Source organism: Rhinopithecus roxellana, chromosome 21 (assembly GCF_007565055.1).
Source record: "Rhinopithecus roxellana isolate Shanxi Qingling chromosome 21, ASM756505v1, whole genome shotgun sequence".
NCBI lineage: Eukaryota > Metazoa > Chordata > Mammalia > Primates > Cercopithecidae > Rhinopithecus > Rhinopithecus roxellana.
This window is the reverse complement of record NC_044569.1, coordinates 57,575,316-57,594,048: the sequence shown is the minus strand read 5'-3', so window position 1 is coordinate 57,594,048 and position 18,733 is coordinate 57,575,316. Positions and strand designations below refer to the sequence as shown.

The window sequence follows — 18,733 nt, the reverse complement described above, 5'->3', positions numbered from 1 at the left end:
TGTGCCTAAGATTAGGATTCATTTTGTGATCTGAGCTAAGGGATTGGTAGGTCTGGAGCAATGGGTTCAGCCTGTGCCTGGGTGAGGGTCGCCTTGTGACTGGTGCTCGGTAGGATCTGAGTGCCACACTTGACCCTCTAGCAGAGGGAGGACCTGTCTGGCCCACCTGAGTGAAAGCCTGGCTTTCTGATGCAGACCCAGACCTCTGCCCACCTCCACATCTGTGCACGAACATGGAAGGTAGGAATGAGGAAACATATCACAGCACCAGGACTGCCGTAAGCCCAGGAGCTAGGGTTCAAGCCTCACTTCTTTATGCATTTCCTTTTCTATCATACTTTGGAACAGGCTTGAGCTGAAACCAGAGAGTTAGTACCTGGTTTCTGCCTCAGTCTATTCTCACTCCTCCAAAGATGCCCCCAGCAACGTGGGCAACTTCAGCCCCCACGAGAGCTCAGAATTCCACATTCAGCCACAAAGTTGACAAGAACCTCTGGAGAGCTCAAAGACTTATTAAAGGTGGAAATGGTTACTATTTTACTGAAGCAGGGTGAAAACACAACTCACTTCTTAGGATCAAACCCAGCAAATTCACTCAGCCCCAAGGTAACCGAGGACTCAGTTGAAGGAAAATAATTTTGAGCCCCTGAAATAGAAGCTATAAAGCTGTGTATCAAGGGCCAACCATTTTGCTAACATCATATATCTCATGGCATTCGCTTTGATTTTAAATTCATTTCTAGCAAACTTGGTACTGGTTTCTAATGACAAAGCAAACTAAGAGAATGATGACAGGTGCTAGATAAAGCAAGAAGTGGCAGCTAATAGCCTAAATTGTGATGGCATTAAGAAGACCAAAACTAGCTTACTTGTTCAATGACAGCTTGTCTTTTTTTTAAAAAAAAAAACTGCATAAAGGATAAGAAAATATGGCCAAGCATGATGGCTCACATCTGTAATCCCAGCATTTTGGGAGGCTGAGGCGGGAGATCACTTGAACTCAAGAGTTGATGACCAGCCTGGGCAACATGGCGAAACCCTGTCTCAACAAAAAATAGAAAAGTACACCTGTAGTCAGTCCCAGCTACTCAAGAGGCTGAGGTGGGAGACTAGCTTGAGCCCAGGAGGCAGAGGTTGCAGTGAGCTGAGATCACACCACTGCACTCCAGCCTGGGTGACAGAGCCAGACCCTGTCTCAAAATAATAATTAAAAAATACCAAAACTAAATACATATCTCAGAAACCATCAAGTAGCCTGAGGTCATTGGTCGTTGAGTGGGGAAGAAAGAGAGAATATGTTATAATAACCCCGAGAGCAACATAGCATTTCAGCTCGGTTCACCCTGTGACATCCAGGACATGCAGAGGTAAAAAAAAAAAAAAAATGAAAACATTCCAACAATGCTCAATACACTGTCAAAGAAGGCAGGGCAGCGTGTTATCCACTTCAGAATTATTTCCATCCCCAAACACTTAAAATGCATTCACAAAAGGCTTGGTGCTTAAAAGATAAACCCTCAGTGACCTGGAAGTTCACATAAATGAAATAGTTCATGATCTGATGATGCAGGATAGGTGAGATGGGTAAACTCACTCTTTCTTTCTTTTTTTTTTTTTTAAAGACGGAGTCTCATTCTGTCTCCCAGGCTGGAATACAGTGGCGTGATCTCAGCTCACTGCAACCTGTCTCTCAGGTTCAAGTGATTCTCCTGCCTCAGCCTCCCAAGTAGCTGGGATTATAGGTGCCTGCCATTATGCCCAGCTAATTTTTTGTACTTTTAGTAGAGAAAGGGCCACCATTTTCACCAGGCTGGTTGTGAACTCCTGACCTCGTGATTTGCCCACCTAGGCCTCCCTAAGTGCTGGGATTATAGGTGTGGGCCACTGCACCCAGCCAAACTCACTCTGTTGAACTTAACATTTTCCCCCTGACATTGGAGACTCTTCTGCTACCTCTCTCCTAAGAAAAAAGGACAGTGGCGAGGACGGGTGGTGGGGGGACAAGCCCCTTCCACCTTGCCACCTCCAAGGGACTTTGCAGTGTGGGTGATTGTGTGGCTGGTCATCCTCTTTCTGCACCTCTGATTCTGCTTGTGTTGTCCTTATTGTGTGGGGCAGGATGGTCAGGACTTCAGCTAGGGCTGTGCAGGCTCTACAGTGACTCAGGCCTGGGTGTTTTTTTGGTGAATTTAAGAATATGACCATTTTTGGGGGGAAAGTGACACTTCTACTCTCTCCACACCTTCACCATCCATTTTCTTACTGGACTTTGCTGCGGTCCTGCAAGGAAGACAGGGCAGAGAGTAGCAACCCTCCTTGCCGAGGCCCAGAAAGATAGCATGGTATGCCCAGGGCACCTGTGGTGGGTGGCGGACGTCTCCTCTTGGGTGCCCAGGCTTCCTCAAGGTGGGAGGGACTGGAGGGCAGGGGATGGTGGCCAGTGTCCCACTGTACCCCTCTAAGGCACCTTTTTCTCCGCTCTGAAGTTGTTAGGCTGATCTGGAGTCTGCTCCAGGCCTGGGCTGCACCCTGGCCTCGTGCCCTGCCCAGCACCTGTGTGGAGGGAACTCTTCATATTCATTCCTGTTTGGGGGCCAAGCTCAGGGCACCCGAACCAGCAGCCTTGGGTGGCTGAACCCAGTGGGACAGAAGGGAGGCAGTTGTATCTGGCAGAGTTACCCAAGGCCACAGGCCTAAGCAAAGCAGGAGAGTGGGGCAAGCTGTGGTCAGGAACCGTGGTGCTGGCCCCCTGCTGCTCTGGCCACGTGGGAGGAAGCTGGGGGTTCCCAAGTGGCAGCTCCTGCCAGCCTACCCTGGACTCCTGAGCCCGTTCTCCTGTACTCTTCTCCAGTGGGACATCTGGCCCTCACTGTGGCTGGCTTCTGGGCAAGTCCCTCTGCTCAAGATCACTTTGTGGGGCAGCTGGTCCCCCCGGGGCTCCCACACTCTGCACATACAATTTAGGGACCTGGCAGGGTCTTGGTGGCCTATAGCTTCCCTTTCTGGACCCGACTAGCCTCCCATTAGAGAGCCATAACTCCTCTTCAATACAGTGTTGTTTGAACTTTGAAATATATGCATTTGTCTATGTATTTTCTTAAAAATTAACACTTTATCTCAATAAGCATACAATGGATTGTTCAGTGGTACAGTTTGGAGCCAATCCCCTGCCACCTCCCTCCCCAAGTAAAGCCAGGACAGACGCTGGAGTCAGCACCGAAGCTGTGGAAACCTTTTGCCCTGGAGCCAGGTGCCTGTGGCTGTGCCTGGGTGTGGCTTCAGCCCAGGCTTGGTGTCAGTTTCCTGGCAGCACTGCCCAGGAGCCCGCATGAAGGCAACCGGATCTTTCCCTGAGTGGCTGGTGCACGGGCTCATTTCTGAGTGACCTCCTGCATGTGAAGAAAAAGTGGCCAAGTGGCATCCCTCCCTTCCTTGGCCGCTTCCCTTCCTTGCTTTCCTTTCAATGAGCCGAGTCACACTGCACCACGCTCTGTGCAGCCTTCCCCGATGGAGAAGAGAAGGGAGGCCCCAGATGTCCTTTGCTGGGATGTGGAGAAACACCATCTATATGAAAAGCCCCTTGCTTGCTCTTCTGATTTTCTCTCTCCCCTGGCCCTGGAGAAAAAGGCTGTGCCATTCAAAGACAGTTTGGGAACATGGGGGCTGCAGGCCTGATCTTATTTTTACACAAATTTTATTCTGGGAGCAGTGGTTTATACAAACTCCTGTCGCATAATTCCAGCTTGTGTGTGGCTGTCTTTGAGTAGTGATTCTGAAGTGATGACTGTGATGCTACACCTAAAAACATCATCAGGGTACTTTGTATCTGTCACTGTGTTTGAATGGCCCTCAGTTTCTATCTAATAAAACTAGTCAAATGGTTCATCTAGCAAAGACTCTTTGGCTGTGGCCGTGTGTGTGTGTGTGTGTGTGTGTGTGTGTGTATGCATGTGTGTTTTTGTGTGTGTTTATGGGTATTGGGCTGCACTGGGCTGACAGCAGCACAGCCCAATGTGGGGAGCTGCCAGGTATTGTGAAGAGCCCATGGCCACCCTGGGCATACCTTTGGGCAGTGTTGGGGGCACATGAGAATCAGGGGACTTGTGGGTGGCTGGCAGGAGTAGCCATCTGACCCAGCGAGTAGGTGGGCTCACAGCAGGGGCTTAGAGCCCAGATCAAGATCAAGTTGAGTGGCATGCTAAATTGACAGTGTACAAAGGTGTACAACGACATGGAGAGAGGATTCTGGAGCATCAGCAGGAGGAGGGAGGGCCCCTGAGGGCTGGAGTTACCTCCCTTGAGGGCTGGAGCTGCCTGGGGCAGGTGAGTTTGAGATGCACTCGTAACTGGAAGCAGATCCCATGGCTATGCAGACCTACCTTTCTGTAAGCAAAGCAGCTCTATCAAGGTCCAAAGTCACACTAAGGGCATCTGAGCACTAATTACCCATTTGTAGAGAGAGAGAAAACAAAACAAAACAAAACAAACAAAAAAAAATCTTCGTTCAATGCCAATCTCCTTGAGTGTATTTAAGACAGAATTATATCAAAAGTTTTTTGCATTTATGTGCAAAATACCTAGTTTGAGCCTATTTGCCCCATGAAGTGTAGTTAACATTGCTTGGAGTCCCCAGATCTGCATCTTGGAAAAGCCCAAAGCCTTCCCCATGATTTCTGTAAATTCCCAGGGACTGGTGTTTCCATGACCCCACTGCCTTCAGACTCCTGCTTTTGGGCATGTTTCTGTTTTGTATTGTTGACCATCCAGATATTAGATGCCGCCCTTTCCTTAATATCTGTGATGGCGTAGTGTGTCCCAGAGTGTGGTGGGAAGCAGTGGGAACGGGATCGAGACCACTTCAAACATCCTGAAAAGGAGACAGCCCAGCCATTGGCCAAGTTTCTGGTGTGGACACTCCTTATGACCTTGGCCTTACCCTACCTCTCTGGCTTCTATCTTCCACCTCTCCCTTCTTGGCCTCCCTTTTCTTATTTCTCCATCTCCCCATTTCTCTCTTTGGAGCTATTGAATCATTCTCTGTTTGCTTGGTCTCCTGCTGAGCCTGGGTCTCTGCTCACCTTCCACCTTCCAAAGATATGTTCTCAAAGAGGAGCATTTCCTGTCTAAGATGAATTTTGGTGACAGCTGTAAGATGTTCAAATGTTGAAATGTTTCATTATGACAACTGTAAAATGTCAGACACTCAAGCAAGCAATGACGGAACCTAAGGATTCTATTGGAGGGTCATCTCTGAGACCTGGGCATTGCCTTTTTTTTTTTTTTTTTTAGATAGGGTCTCGCTCTGATACTGAAGCTGGAATGCAGTGGGACGATCTTGGCTTATTGCAACCTCCGCCTACTGGGCTCAGGTGATCCTCCCACCTCAACCTCCTAAGTAGCTGGGACCATAGGTATGCACCACCATGCCCAGCTAATTTTTCTATTTTCATTAGAGATGGGATTTTGCCATGTTGCCCAGGCTGGTCTCAAACTCTTGGGCTCAAGTCATCCTCCCGCCTTGGCCTCCCAAAATGCTGGGATTATAGGCATGAGCCACTGCACCTGGCCTGTCTTCTGTATATCATAGCAAGAAAAAGAGCTGACAAACAGGGAAGTGGAACTTCAATACATATTTTTGAATGAATGAATGTATGAATGAGCTGAAGATTAAAGGTGATTATAGTTTAATAAATATTTATCAAATACACATTATTTGTCACTTCAGTCATTCAACAAATATGTTTTGAACCCCTGTTTTAGGTCAAGCTACTTGAGTATTTGAGAATACAAGAGTTTGCAAATGCACATTCAATCACTGCGTTCATGGAACATAGTGTCTGACCAGAGAACTACAAGTAATCAAAAAAACCTCATTGCTAAATGTTTTGTTATAAACCATACTACAAAGGAACATGCAAGTGCTATGAGAGGTTCAGACAGGTAGCCCTGAACTGGGATTGAGCACCAAGGGGGGCTTCCCGGGAGAGACAGGGTTAGCTAGGTGGAGTTGTGGGGGATGCAGTTCCAGGCAGGAGAGAGCTTGGGACCCTCATGGAAGGCCAGCGCGCTCCTACCTGGAAAAGGAGGGGGACATGGTGGGAGATAAAGTTGGAGAACTGGACAGAGGTGAGACCCTGTGGGGAAAGGTGGCCCCATAACCGATACTGATTTTGATTTTAAGAGAATCAGCTAGTCCTTGAAGGGTCATAAGGAGGAAGAGGATATGATCAGATTGACACTAAAAAAGCTCACCCTGGCTGCAGCGTGAAATGTGAAACTGCTGGGGCCCAGAGTGCTTTGAAAGGAGGTCATTTAGGAGGCTGCTGCTGGTGGTGAGTACAAGGGCAATGGGTGATGTGGGATGGAGCGAAGGGGATAGGGCTGAGAGCTCCCAAGGAGCCAGATGGATAAGCAGGCCAGTGACAGATGATGATGGGGGTGGGGGAGGAAAGGGCTGTGTCACGGATGACGCTTCTCAGCAGGGCACGGAAGTCTAAGACATCAGTCCCACTTGAGAATGGGATTGCTTACAGGAGGAGAGAGATCAGCAAGTGTAACTAGATACGAAGTGGGGAGTTTCAACCAAGGCATCAAGCTACGATACTGCCGCTCTGTAAGGAGGCCCTAGACCACATACAGAGCTTTCAGACAAACCAGCCGAAAACCAGTTAAACTGTTCTTGGGCCCTTCTCAAAGATTAAAGATATAAAAAGGATGACAGAACGCCGATAGAATCGTTGATTTTTTTTTTTTTTTTTTTTTTTTTGAGACAGGGTCTTGCTCTGTCACCCAGGCTGGAGTGCCATGGCACTGTCATGGCTTACAGTGGCCTTGACCTCCCAGTCTCATGAGAGTCTCCCACCTCAGCCTCCTGAGTAGCTTGGCTAATTTTTTTATTTTTTGTAAAGATAGGGTCTTAGTATGTTTCTCAGGTTGGTCTCAAACTCTTGGGCTCAAGTGATCCTTCCTCTTCTGCCTCCCAAAGTGCTGGGATTATAGGTGTGAGCCACCACACCTGATCCGCATTGATTTTTTAAAATGATTTCATGGAGAAAACTGGGCTAGGAACCCCATCCCCAAGGTAGAGGTTGGGGGGTCAGTGCTTCCGCCTGACTCCAGGCTTAGCGAGAAGGGCTCTCACAGGGCCACCCAGAGAGTTTGCTGTGGATTCCCCCAGGTGGGTCCCAGAGCACCGGAGCCGGCGCCCCACTGTAGCCTGAGGAAGCTGACGGGGCCCACAGCAGCGGAGTTGGGCTATAGAGGGTCAAACCGGGATCAGTCCTGGTGGTGGGGATGTGTGCTCAAAAGTCAGTTAGAGGTCTTTGGAAAGGGTAAGGGGACCTTGGCAGTGGGAGGCTGTAGGGTGTAGTTCTGGAGCAGAAGTGGAGGTGGGATCAGGAGAGGCCCATGTCAGGGGATCCTGGTCAGAGGGGAGCCTGGGAGTAAACCCACAGGACTTCCCACAGAAGAGTTGGCTTTAAACATCCGTGAGGACCACAGGAATACATAGAGTCTTCTCATGAGAGTGACCCAACCCTGCGGTGGGGGTGGCTGGGGCACATGTCAGAACCCGCAACTACCAAGAGCATGAGGAGGTCAGCAGGACAGGAGGTGACTGGCCCCTTCCCTGGACAGCAGCTGAGCTTCCAGGCCTGGCTGAGGAAGAGACATGGAAAAGGCTGAGTTTCATGAACATCCAGTGTGGGCTCCTACAGGCTCTATACAGCTCTAATTGTTGACTTGAGACAATGTTCATCACTTTTAGGGTCTGTAAACCTTTTAAAAGATCTGAAAGTGATCCACCAAACAGTCACAGATCAAGGGAAGGATGGTTCTCACTAAGCAAAAATAAATGTGCTTTTTATCGTATCTGGGAGTCCTGCTTCTTAGAGGTACTGGGTATGGAAGTAATTACAAAATGATGAGCTGTGTGCAACAACTGAGGTATGAGTGAAGGAGAGAGGAACTTGAGGAGCGGAGGAAGGTTTTACAGAAATGACTGCAGACTGGGCCTTGGATTGCATGTTGGAACTTGCCACTGAGGGAAGGCAAGGCATTACAAGCAGATGGATCTGAATCTGAAGGTCAGCAAGAAATGAGTTTGCATGTGGTCACACAGGGTGGGGTGGGGTGCAGAGGACAGAGGCAGCACCAGACTTTGGGGGGACTTTGCAAACAGGGCTAAGGAATTGGTCATTTGTTTCCTGGAAGAGAAGGTAACAAGGAAATAATGTGTCCTCACATCAGTTTTCTGGAGAAATGATTCTTGCAGGTGAACTGTAGGAATTCCAGCCTGAGTGAGGTGGGAGTAATTTGCTGGGTGGCCAGTAGGGGTGTGATCCCAGTGAGAGAGGTGGGAGGAGAGGACTAAGGCAGTGGCACTGGGAAGAGAGAGGAGAGGTCCGATTCCAAAAATGGGGTCTGTCTGCCATTGACAATGAGGGGATTGGGTGTGCTTTTGATCGTGACAGTGAGGCCATCAGAAGAGGAATGGGGTTGGTGGAAATGGGGCAGGTTGGAGCCAGTGTGGTTGGAGAATGGGGTAAGGAGGTGAGAGCCTGCAGGCCTTGGAGACAGGTTACGGTTTTGTCCTAAGGTCAGCGAAAGCCACTGGAGCACATAAGCTGGGGAGCGATATGATCTGATTTATTTTTAATAAAATCTGCTTTGAGCAGAGTGGGTTGGAGGGGGGCAGAAGTGGTTGAAGGCTCACTGTTCCAACACTCTGAGTAGCTGAATCCAGGGAGAAGCCACTTGCCCAAAGTGGCTGTGGGAACTAACATTTCAGTGAACCAGAAAACCACCAACCTCACAACACTGCATCACTCTTCTGCTCCCAGAGGAGGAGATGCCTCATTTTGAGACATCAGATTAGCTGGTTACCTTGAGAAATAAGGGGCACGTAGTCGGTGGGGAGCTGTGGTGGCAGCCGGAGCTGCCCGGACATGCATGTATGTTATTTGCATCGATGTATGCTCACTATCACCACCTTCCCACTACATATTTGTAATTCACTTTTTCATTTACTTTCAAAGGTCACGTTCCTTTTCTGCTAGGCACTGGAGGCACACAGGACTTGCTTAGAAAAACTGAAGTCTGAGGGAAAAAATAGGCAGTTGGGATAGAGTGAATCTTTGGTCTCAATACTTCAACCCTCATTGTGTCCACACCCCCTGCCATGTAACTTTACAGCCCCCAAAATAGAGAGCACTTCCTTGCCTCTTGACTCTGGGCTTAGATGTATGTGTTGATTTGTTTATCCAAAGGGTGTGAGCAGATGTGATGTAACTAAAAGGCCTCCCAGGTGCTTGTATCTCCCTATGTTGCTGCTAGTCCCAAACTCCTGGGCTCAAGCGATCCTCCTGCCTTGGCCTTCCAAAGTGCTGGGTTTACAGGTGTGAGGCACTGCACCCATCAGGCCTGTTTTCTGATCCTATAGTTTTACCTTTTAGAGAATGTTACATCAATGTAATCACACAACATGTGTTTTTTCTGACCACTTTTCTACACTTAGTATAGTGCTTTCCAGATGCATCCATGTTGTAGCATGTTTCCCTACTCCCTTCCTTTCTATTGTTGAGTATTATTGCCTGTACAGACGTACCTCAGTTTGTTTACCCACTGGCCAGGTGATGAACGCCTGAGTTGTGTCCAGTTTTTGGTTATGAATAAAGCTTCTATGAACATTTACATACAGATCTTGTGTGGACATCCTTTTTCATTTCTCTTAGGTAAATACCAAGGAGTGGAATTTCTGGGTTGCATGGGAAGTATTTGCTTTGCTTTATTTTCCAAAGTGGCTGTACCATTTTACACTCCAACTAGCAGTGTGAGAGTTCTGGCTGCTCATGTCCCTATCAACTCTTGGTATTTGTGATGGTTAATTTTTGGTGTCAACATGACTGGATTAAGGATACCTAGAGAGCTGGTAAGGCATGATTTCTGGGTGTGTCCGTGAGGGTGTTTCTAGAGGAGATTGGCATGCGAGTCAGTGAACTGAGTGGGGAATATGTGCCCTCAATGTGGGTGGGCACCATGCAATCGACTGGGGCCCCGACAGAACAAAGAGGCAAAGGAAAGGTGAATGTTTTCTCTCTCTCCTGGAGCTGGGACACCCTTCTTCTCCTGTCCTTGGGCATCAGAACTCTAGGTTCTCCAGTCTTTGGACTCTGGGACTTGCCCCAGCACCCCCTCACCACCAGATTCTCAGGTTTTGGGCCTAGTACTGAGCACTACACCATGGGTTTCCCAGGTTCCCAAGCCTTCTGACTTGGACCCACCACACTACCAGCCTTCCTACGTCTCCAGCATGCAGACTGCCTGTTGTGGGACTTCTCAGCATCCATAATCCAATGGGTTAATGCTCCTAGTAAGCCTTCTTTCATATATCTATTGAACTGTCTACCCTAGTGGTTCTGTCACTCTGGAGAACCTTGAAATAATATAGAAATAATATGGAATTATTTCCCTCACCTCCTAGCCAGTGTGTTCCAGTACCATGGGATTCTCTAAAAATATTTTGATTTCAGCTTTTAAAATTCTAAGAAACAGCCGGGCGCAGTGGCTCATGCCTGTAATCCCAGCACTTTGTGAGGCCAAGGCGGGCAGATCACAAGGTTAGGAGCTCGAGACCAGCCTGACTAACATGGCGAAACCCTGTCTCTACTAAAAATACAAAAATTAGCTGGGCGTGGTGGCGCGTGTTTGTAATTCCAGCTACTCAGGAGGCTGAGGCAGGAGAATCACTTGAACCCGGGAGGCAGAGGTTGCAGTGAGCTGAGATCACACCACTGCACTCCAGCCTGGGCGACAAAGCGAGACTCCGTCTCAAAAAAGAATTCTAAGAAACGTTTTGTTATCTTTTCCCTGAATGGGTACTCGTGTAAAATGAGTTTTCTTAGGAGATTCCTAGTGATCCTTAAAGGAAGGTCTCTTCCTAAAGAATCCAGGTGTGTAAATAGCAGCGGTCAAACCACGTATTGCCAGAAGGGGGCGCGCGTCACCCACCATTAAACTTCACTCCCGGTCCTCAGCAGACTTTGAGTTGCCTCAAGGGCGGCCCCTCAGGTGAATAGGGGGAGGAGGGGAGGTTGATCTTTCCTGGGTGGGAAGGTTCGGGGTTAGAGATGCCTCCCCCTAGTGGAAGATTTGAATGGCTCCAAAGAGCAGGGCAGGACCAAAGCTGCCCCAGGTTGCCGGGGAGGCATGTGAGTGCAGACTGCTGCTCAGGCGTCCCCTCCAAGTCCTCTCCTCCTCTCCACCTGAAATTCCCCTTTAGAGTCACTACTTTGGCTTAGAGGACAAAATCACACGTCTTGCTTGTAGAGGGCTCCTGTCAGCACACCTAACATACCTGGGAAGCGATGCAGGGCCCCTCAACACAGCTGCACATGAAAGTCACCAGGAGCTTTGCAGACTGGAGCCCAGGCTGCGTCCCAAACCAAGCAAATCAGAATCTTTGGGGGTGGGACCCATGCATTAGCATTCAACACCTCTCCGGGGGATTCTGGTGTGCAGCCAGGGCTGTGCGCCCTGGGGTAGGAGCTTGCTGAGACTCTCCTGTGAGTCCAGGTGAGCTGATCGAGTTAGTGAGTTCACCTGGGAAGGCATCAGCTAAGATGATGTTTAAACTTTAGTGCATATAAAGCTCACCTGGCAGGGGCAGTGGGGAGAGTTGTCTGAGTGTCTGTGAGAGGTGCCCTAGCTTTCCTCGTGCCCAGCAGCCACTTCCGGAAGCCCGCAGTTTTGAGGAGATGGAAGCAGAGAGAGAGAACGAGAAGGATCCAGTGAGAACCCCGCCTGCTCCGTAAGGCGATCAGAGGTCATGAATAATGGAGAGAAACGGGGGCCTCTGAGTCCCGGGAGCCTGGCTGATTCCGGGACCCCGCCTTCCTCAGGAGGGTCCCGTGTGGGCTGTGAGGCTTGGGAGATCTCCTGGGTGAGGAGCCCTTACCTGTCCCTGGGGTGGCCTGGAGGGATCCCAGGTGGCCCCCTGGCTGTCAGGCCAGGTGGGAAGTGGACGCCAAGGGCTCCGTGTCACCTGATTCTCCGTAGGGAGGAGAGGGGGCTGGTGGGGAGGGGAGAGGGGAAGGAGGCCAGCCTGCCCTGAACGCCATGAATAAGTGATGAGGCCCAAGGAGAAGCCCCAGGACAGGTACAGAGGAGGAGGTGGCTCACCAGAGGGTGGTGGAAGGGGACAGGGACAGGAGGTTCAGAGATAAGGCACTGAGGTTCAGCTCAGGAGCCAGAGAGGGCAGAGGGAACAGCATCTTGGGCACGGGGAATCCAAGAAAAGGGGGTACTCTGGCCCACCCAGGCCTGAGCTACAGGAGGGCCGTGGGCGCCAGAGCTCAGGGAGGAGGTCTCAGGTTCCCGCAGGTGTGAGGAGGTGGCACAGTGAGCCTGCGAGCGCTGGGAGAAGGCAGCCGACAGAATGATGCCCCAGAAGAAAAAGCGGAGGAAGAAGGACATCGACTTCCTGGCCCTGTACGAAGCAGAGCTGCTGAACTACGCCTCGGAGGACGACGAGGGGGAGCTGGAACACGAGTACTACAAGGCCAAAGGTGCGGGGTCCCAGCCCGGGGGCGTGGGTGGTGCAGCTGACTGCGGTGGGCGGGGGTCTGTTCCTGGCTGTAGGGGAATCATTCTAAGATTTTGGAGCAAACCCTTTCTCACTGATTATCCCGTGTGTCTATCCCACATCCCCTTGGAGTAAGAAGGCAGGCATTATGCAGTGTGGTGGGGTCCCTGTTGTACATACAGGTGGAGCTACTTGCCTTTAGCCCCCGATTCTCAGTGGAACAGAATAGACTAGAGTCGCAGTGCCCCACGGCCCCATGTTCTCCAGCTCCTGAACGTCCCCAAAGCCACGTTCCAGTCTGGTCCCCGAGAATGTGGTCTGCATCAGGCAGAGCACCCTGAACTTCTGGGGCCATGAAGGGATGTCTTGGGGAGGAAGCCTGACCCCTCATCCTACGTCCACGGTGGTTGATGGAAACGGGGAGCCTGGGGCTTTGCAAGGAGATGTCCGTCCCATATGCAGAGGGCAGCCGGTGCTCTGGACCCCAGGGCCTTGTCCTTCTAGTCTCATCTTTCGCTGGGCCACACGAGACCTGCTTGAAATTGCTCTAACTCCTTGCCAGGTAAACCAAAGAAGAGGTGAACTGTGACCCTGGAGCTGGTTTTGGCCTGCAGAGTTTAAGTTGTTTTTTTCCTTTCCTGTGTTTTGAAATCTTTTTGTCTGTGAATGCTGATAGGCTGTGGACATCCAGTTTATCACAGTCTCCACCACTCTCTGTCATCTCATACTAGGTCTGGTTTACTCATCGGTGCTGCCTGCCTGGTCTCTGAAGTCACTTAAATTCTCAGTGCTGACTCCAAAGTGGCTCACTAGTCCCTGTAAGCACCATATTCATCCATACATTCACTCATTCATTCATTCAACAAGTATTTATTGAATGTGTGCCCTGTGCCTGCCCATGGCCTTGTTTGTCTTCCCCTTTCTCCCTCTTCCTGTCCTCACTTTGAAAGCCCAGCTCAGATCCCATCTCTTCCAGGAAGCCCTCCTTGATTCCAGTCCACCACGAGTTCCCTGATTATACCCAATTCATAATTGTTCCATTGTTTCCTGCAAGGCTGGTGTGTCTGGCTTGCAGCCACAGACACCCTAAACTCTGTGAGGGTGGGGCCTTGCTGTACTTAGTTCTCTTTGTTCAGCCCCTGCACAGACCCGGGCTCAGAGGTGGTAGTCTCAGCTGGGGTCAGGAAGGCTGTGGCCCCTTTCCAGGTACAGGATCCTGGGCATCTCCAGGGATAGAAGTGGGGGCTGTAGTAGACGGAAGTGGGCCCAGGACAAAGGAAGCATTGGCCACCTTCTAACAGCACACATGCCTCAAGCTCTGACCCTCTTGTGAGGAGAGGGGCTGGGAGGTGAAACATCGGGGAGGCATCCCCACCATATGTGCTTGGCTTCCCAGGTGACTCTCCCCAGCCACCGTGACTGCTGGTGAGGTCATTCTAGAACCTCTCACAGCCAGCACACTATAGACTTTTGTTTATAGGCTCTGCGTGCCTCAGCGTGGCCACAGTGATCCTTCTTTTTATCCTTTCCGAAGCCCTTTTACTAATGTTCTCATGTTTGATCCTTAAGATCCCTGAGCACAGTCAAGGCAGGCAGATTAGTATACTTCACAAGTTAAAAAAGTGAAGCCCTGAGACATTAAGTGACTTGAGCAAGGTCACAAACAGAATGGACCACAAGGACCTCAAATATCTTTTTCCAGGCAAGTGCCCCATTTCATCTCATGATTCTGCCAAATAGGATCATGCACCATGCGCCAGGCACTGAGCTAAGCACCTTATTCATATTAACCAATTTCATCTTCACGATGACACATTGAGGCAGATATGTTATATCCTTTTTTTTTTTTTCAGTTGAGGAATCTGAAGCACAGAGAGGTTAAGTAACTTGCTCAAGATCACACAGCTAGTAAATAGCAGAGTTAGGATTTACCAGCTCTGGACCAGTCTGGCTGGTCCTTGCTCTTGTACTGCCCAATTTTGACTGCAGTAAAAATAGCTGGAGAAGAGCAAGTGGAGGTGGGTGCCATGCTGACATTTCTAAGGGAACCATGGACTCTCCTGTCTGTTGCAGGGTACTGCCTATAAATGTGGATGATGCTAATGGTGGTCACATGCTGAGCTCCAGCTGTGCTGTCATCGTCATCCTCAGTGCTAAAACAACGGGTCCCCTACTTCCTTTGAACTCTGGGCTCTGGTGTTAGATGGAGAGTCTTGATGAGTGTGATGGGGAGGAAGAAGGAGGGAAGAAAAGCCTAGGTGTTCCTTCTCTCTTCCTTAGGCTGCCTTCTGGCTACCCTGGGATTCCCCAATAACCAGAGGGAGGAGAGCAGCTCCCTCAGTGCTTTGAGGGCAGGCTGAACCAGGCACATTGCTCTGTCTTCTAAGACAGGGCCCATGATGGGAAGAACAACCCATTCCAGAATTGGAGAGTAGAAGGGGCCTCAGAGGCCATCCCGCACAGGCTTCCAGCCCTGGAGGCATCTCCTCTCCTGCATCCTAGACAGAGTCCCCCAGCATCTGTTGGGATATAAATTTTGCAAGGCAGCTTCCTTGGGGATGTTGTCAATGGAAATGATAGCAATGATTTCTCTCTTAGTCCATTGGTGCTGCTATATCAGAATACCTGAGACTGGGTGATTTATAAAGAACATATATATATTTTTTCTTCCTCAAAAGTTCTGGAGGCTGAGAAGTCTATGATCAAGGTGCCAGTATCTGGTGAGAACTTTCTTGCTGTGTTCCCACGTGGCAACACACGTGGCACGTGGCAGAAGGACCAGCCCCTTTATAAGAGCACCTAATCCCTTTCATGAGGGGGAAGCTCTCATGGCCTAATCACCTCTTAAAGGCACCACCCCTTAATACTATCACAATGGCAACACCTGAATTTTGGAGAGGACACATTCAAACTATAGTAATGGTGATGATGATAGTAACTACTTATGAAATGCCTATCTTTTCATGCAACTGTGGAAGAATGTCTATAAGGTAAATTCCCAGAAATGTAAATTCTAGGTCAATGAGTTTAAGCACTGAAAGCTATTTTACTTAATCCTTATCACAGTCCTTCAAGGAGGAATTTATTCCCACTTCAGAGATGAGGAAATTGAAGCTTCGTAAACCATTTGCTTGAAATCACATAGCCAGTAATGGTAGAACTGGGCTTCAAATCCTGGTCAGTTTTGTTCCATATTGATTCATTGATTGTTTCATTCATTCATATGATCATTCATTCATCCAGGTAATTGTTTGAGTACCTCTCATGTGCTGGGCTGTTGCTAAGAGCAACATTCTGTTGCAATTGACAATTCTTTGTGCTGACTAGGAGACTTTATTAGAGGGGGTCTTCCCATCTGGAGTCCAACAGAATTCTGTGTCCTCTACAAGGTATCTGTCTTCTAAAGATAGTTCTTCAGTTATTTGAATTTTTTCTTTAAATTATAATTTTAAAATTGAGCAATAATGTATATACAGTACAAAACTTATGAAGGTACAGTAACACATTTTTACATATGCATACACTGGTGCAACCACTATTCAGATCAGAATATGAAACATTTCCAGCCCCCAGAATGCTCCTTCACACACCTTCTCAGAGGCAACAAATCTCCTGATTCTGTCATCATAGATTAGTCTTTTTCTTGTTCTTAAACTTTTTTTTTTTGTAGATGGAGTCTTGCTCTGTCACCCAGGCTGGAGTGCAGTGGTGCGACCTTGGCTCAGTGCAAACTCCACCTCCCAGGTTCAAGGAATTCTCCTGCCTCAACCTCCTGAGTAGCTGGGATTACAGGTGCGTGCCACCATGCCCAGCTAATTTTTGTATTTTTAGTAGTGACGGGGTTTGACCATGTTGGTCAGGCTGGTCCTGAACTACTGACCTCGTGATCCGCCTGCCTCGGCCTCCCAAAGTGCTGGGATTACAGGTGTGAGCCACCACTCCTGGCCTGTTCTTGACCTTTTAAATGGAATCATACAGTGTATACATTTGTGTGGGTCTAGCTTTTTTTTCAGCATTATATCTGATTTATCCATGTGTGACACATTATATAGTTTGTTCTTTTTTATTGCTGATTACTATTGCATTTGATACATACACCACCGTCTACTTAGCCATTCCATTGTCAATGAACATTTGGGTTATTTCTGGTTTTTGTTTTTTTTTGTTTGTTTTTTGCTATTACAAGTTAAGCTACTACAAATCTGGTACACATATTCTGATGAACACATGTACTTGCTTCTCTTAGATTTATAATTGGAAGTGGAATTGCTGGGTCACAAGTGAGCATATGTTTTGTTACCAGTGCTTGGATCAATTTACATGTATGAGAGTGACAATGGCTCCACATTCTTGCCCATACTTGGTATTGTCAGTCTTCTTATTTTTAGCCATTCTGGTGGGTACATGGCAGTGTCTCATTGTAGTTTTAATTTGCATTTCCCTGATAAATAGGCTGAGAACTTTTCCATATGTCTATTGGCTATGTGGCTATCCTCTTTTGTGGCATGCCTGTTTAAGTCTTTTGTCCATTTTTCAACTTTATTGAGGTATAATTTACTTATAATAAAATGCATCTATTTTAAATGTTCTGTTTGATGAGTGCTACATTCTTGCATCCACTAGGAATTCAATATATGGAACATTTAAATTGGCCCTCAGGGGTTCCCTGTGTTCCTTCCCAGTCAATCCCCCTTACTTCTGACCCCAGGCAACCACTTTTCTGCTTCTTGCTACAATAGATTAGATTGGTCTCTTCTAGAGTTTCATATAAATGACATGATAAAGTATGTCGTGTTTTGCGTCTGACTTCTGCATAAAACGCACGTGAGAGTCATCTGTATTGCACATCAGGAGTTCATTCTGTTTTACTGCTGAGTAGTATTCTGTTGTATGGATGTACCACAGTTCATTTGTCTATGCCCCTATTGATAGACGTTTAGGGTGTTTCCAGTTTGGGTCTATTAGGAATAAAGCTGTTATGAACATTTGTGTGCAGTTCTTTGTGGGGACATGCTTTCATTTCTCTTGGGTAAAGACTTAAAAGTGAAATTTCTGGGTTTTAAGTGTACACTTATCTTCTTTTTTTTTTTTTTTTTTTTGAGATGGAGTCTCGCTGTGTGGCCCAGGCTGGAGTGCAGTGGCCGGATCTCAGCTCACTACAAGCTCCGCCTCCCGGGTTTACGCCATTCTCCTGCCTCGGCCTCCCGAGTAGCTGGGACTACAGGCGCCCGCCACCTCGCCTGGCTAGTTTTTTTTTTCTTGTATTTTTTAGTAGAGATGGGATTTCACCGTGTTAGCCAGGATGGTCTTGATCTCCGACCTCGTGATCCGCCTGTCTCGGCCTCCCAAAGTGCTGGGATTACAGGCTTGAGCCACCGTGCCCAGCCTACACTTATCTTCTTAAAAACTTGTTGCCCATTGAAAAAGTAGTGTGATTTCCTCTTTTTCTTATTGATTGATGTGAATTTTTGGTATCTTCTGGCTCTGAGTACTTTGTTGGATATATGCATTCCAAATACCTTCTCCTAGTCTGTGGCTTGCCTTTCTCTCAATGGTCTCAATTTTAATGAAGTCCAGTTTGTCAGTTTTTTTAGTGGTTTGTGTCTTTTTTTTTTTTTTTTTTTTTTTTTTGAGACAGAGTCTCACTCTGCTGCCCAGGCTGGAGTGCAGTGGCACGATCTCAGCTCACTGTAAGCTCCGCCTCCCGGGTTCACGTCATTCTCCTGCCTCAGCTTCCCGAGTAGCTGGGACTACAGGTGCCTGCCACCATGCCTAGCTAACTTTTTTGTATTTTTAGTAGAGACAGGGTTTCACCATGTCAGCCAGGATGGTCTCGATCTCCTGACCTCGTGATCCGCCCGACTCGGCCTCCCAAAGTGCTGGGATTACAGGTGTGATCCACCATGCCTGGCCTTGTGTCCTGTTTAAGAAGTAGCTGTGTATCCCAGAATCAACTATTGACCTAGTTTTTCATTCCTCTCCTATGCCTCTCCAATGCTCCTTTCCTTTTCTCCAAACTAAGCATTCTCCGGTGTCTACATCTTCTCTCATGTAGTGTGGTTCTAGAATTCCCACCAGGCTGGTCATTCTTCTGCAGGCATTTGGTTTGGGAATGCCTTTATGTACAAGCTGTGTGGGCATCACGTTAGGTCC

General features: G+C 48.4%; 1 protein-coding gene across 1 annotated transcript in view; it reads left to right on the top strand.

Moving 5' to 3' along the window:
* The first annotated feature begins 12,433 nt into the window (after window positions 1-12,433).
* The window catches only part of LOXHD1 (lipoxygenase homology domains 1), a 192,248-nt gene continuing 185,948 nt past the window's right edge, over window positions 12,434-18,733 (top strand). Inside the window, exon 1 of the mRNA XM_010386815.2 lies at window positions 12,434-12,563. Coding sequence (XP_010385117.1) covers window positions 12,434-12,563 — 130 coding nt within the window. The remainder of the gene's footprint in view (window positions 12,564-18,733) is intronic.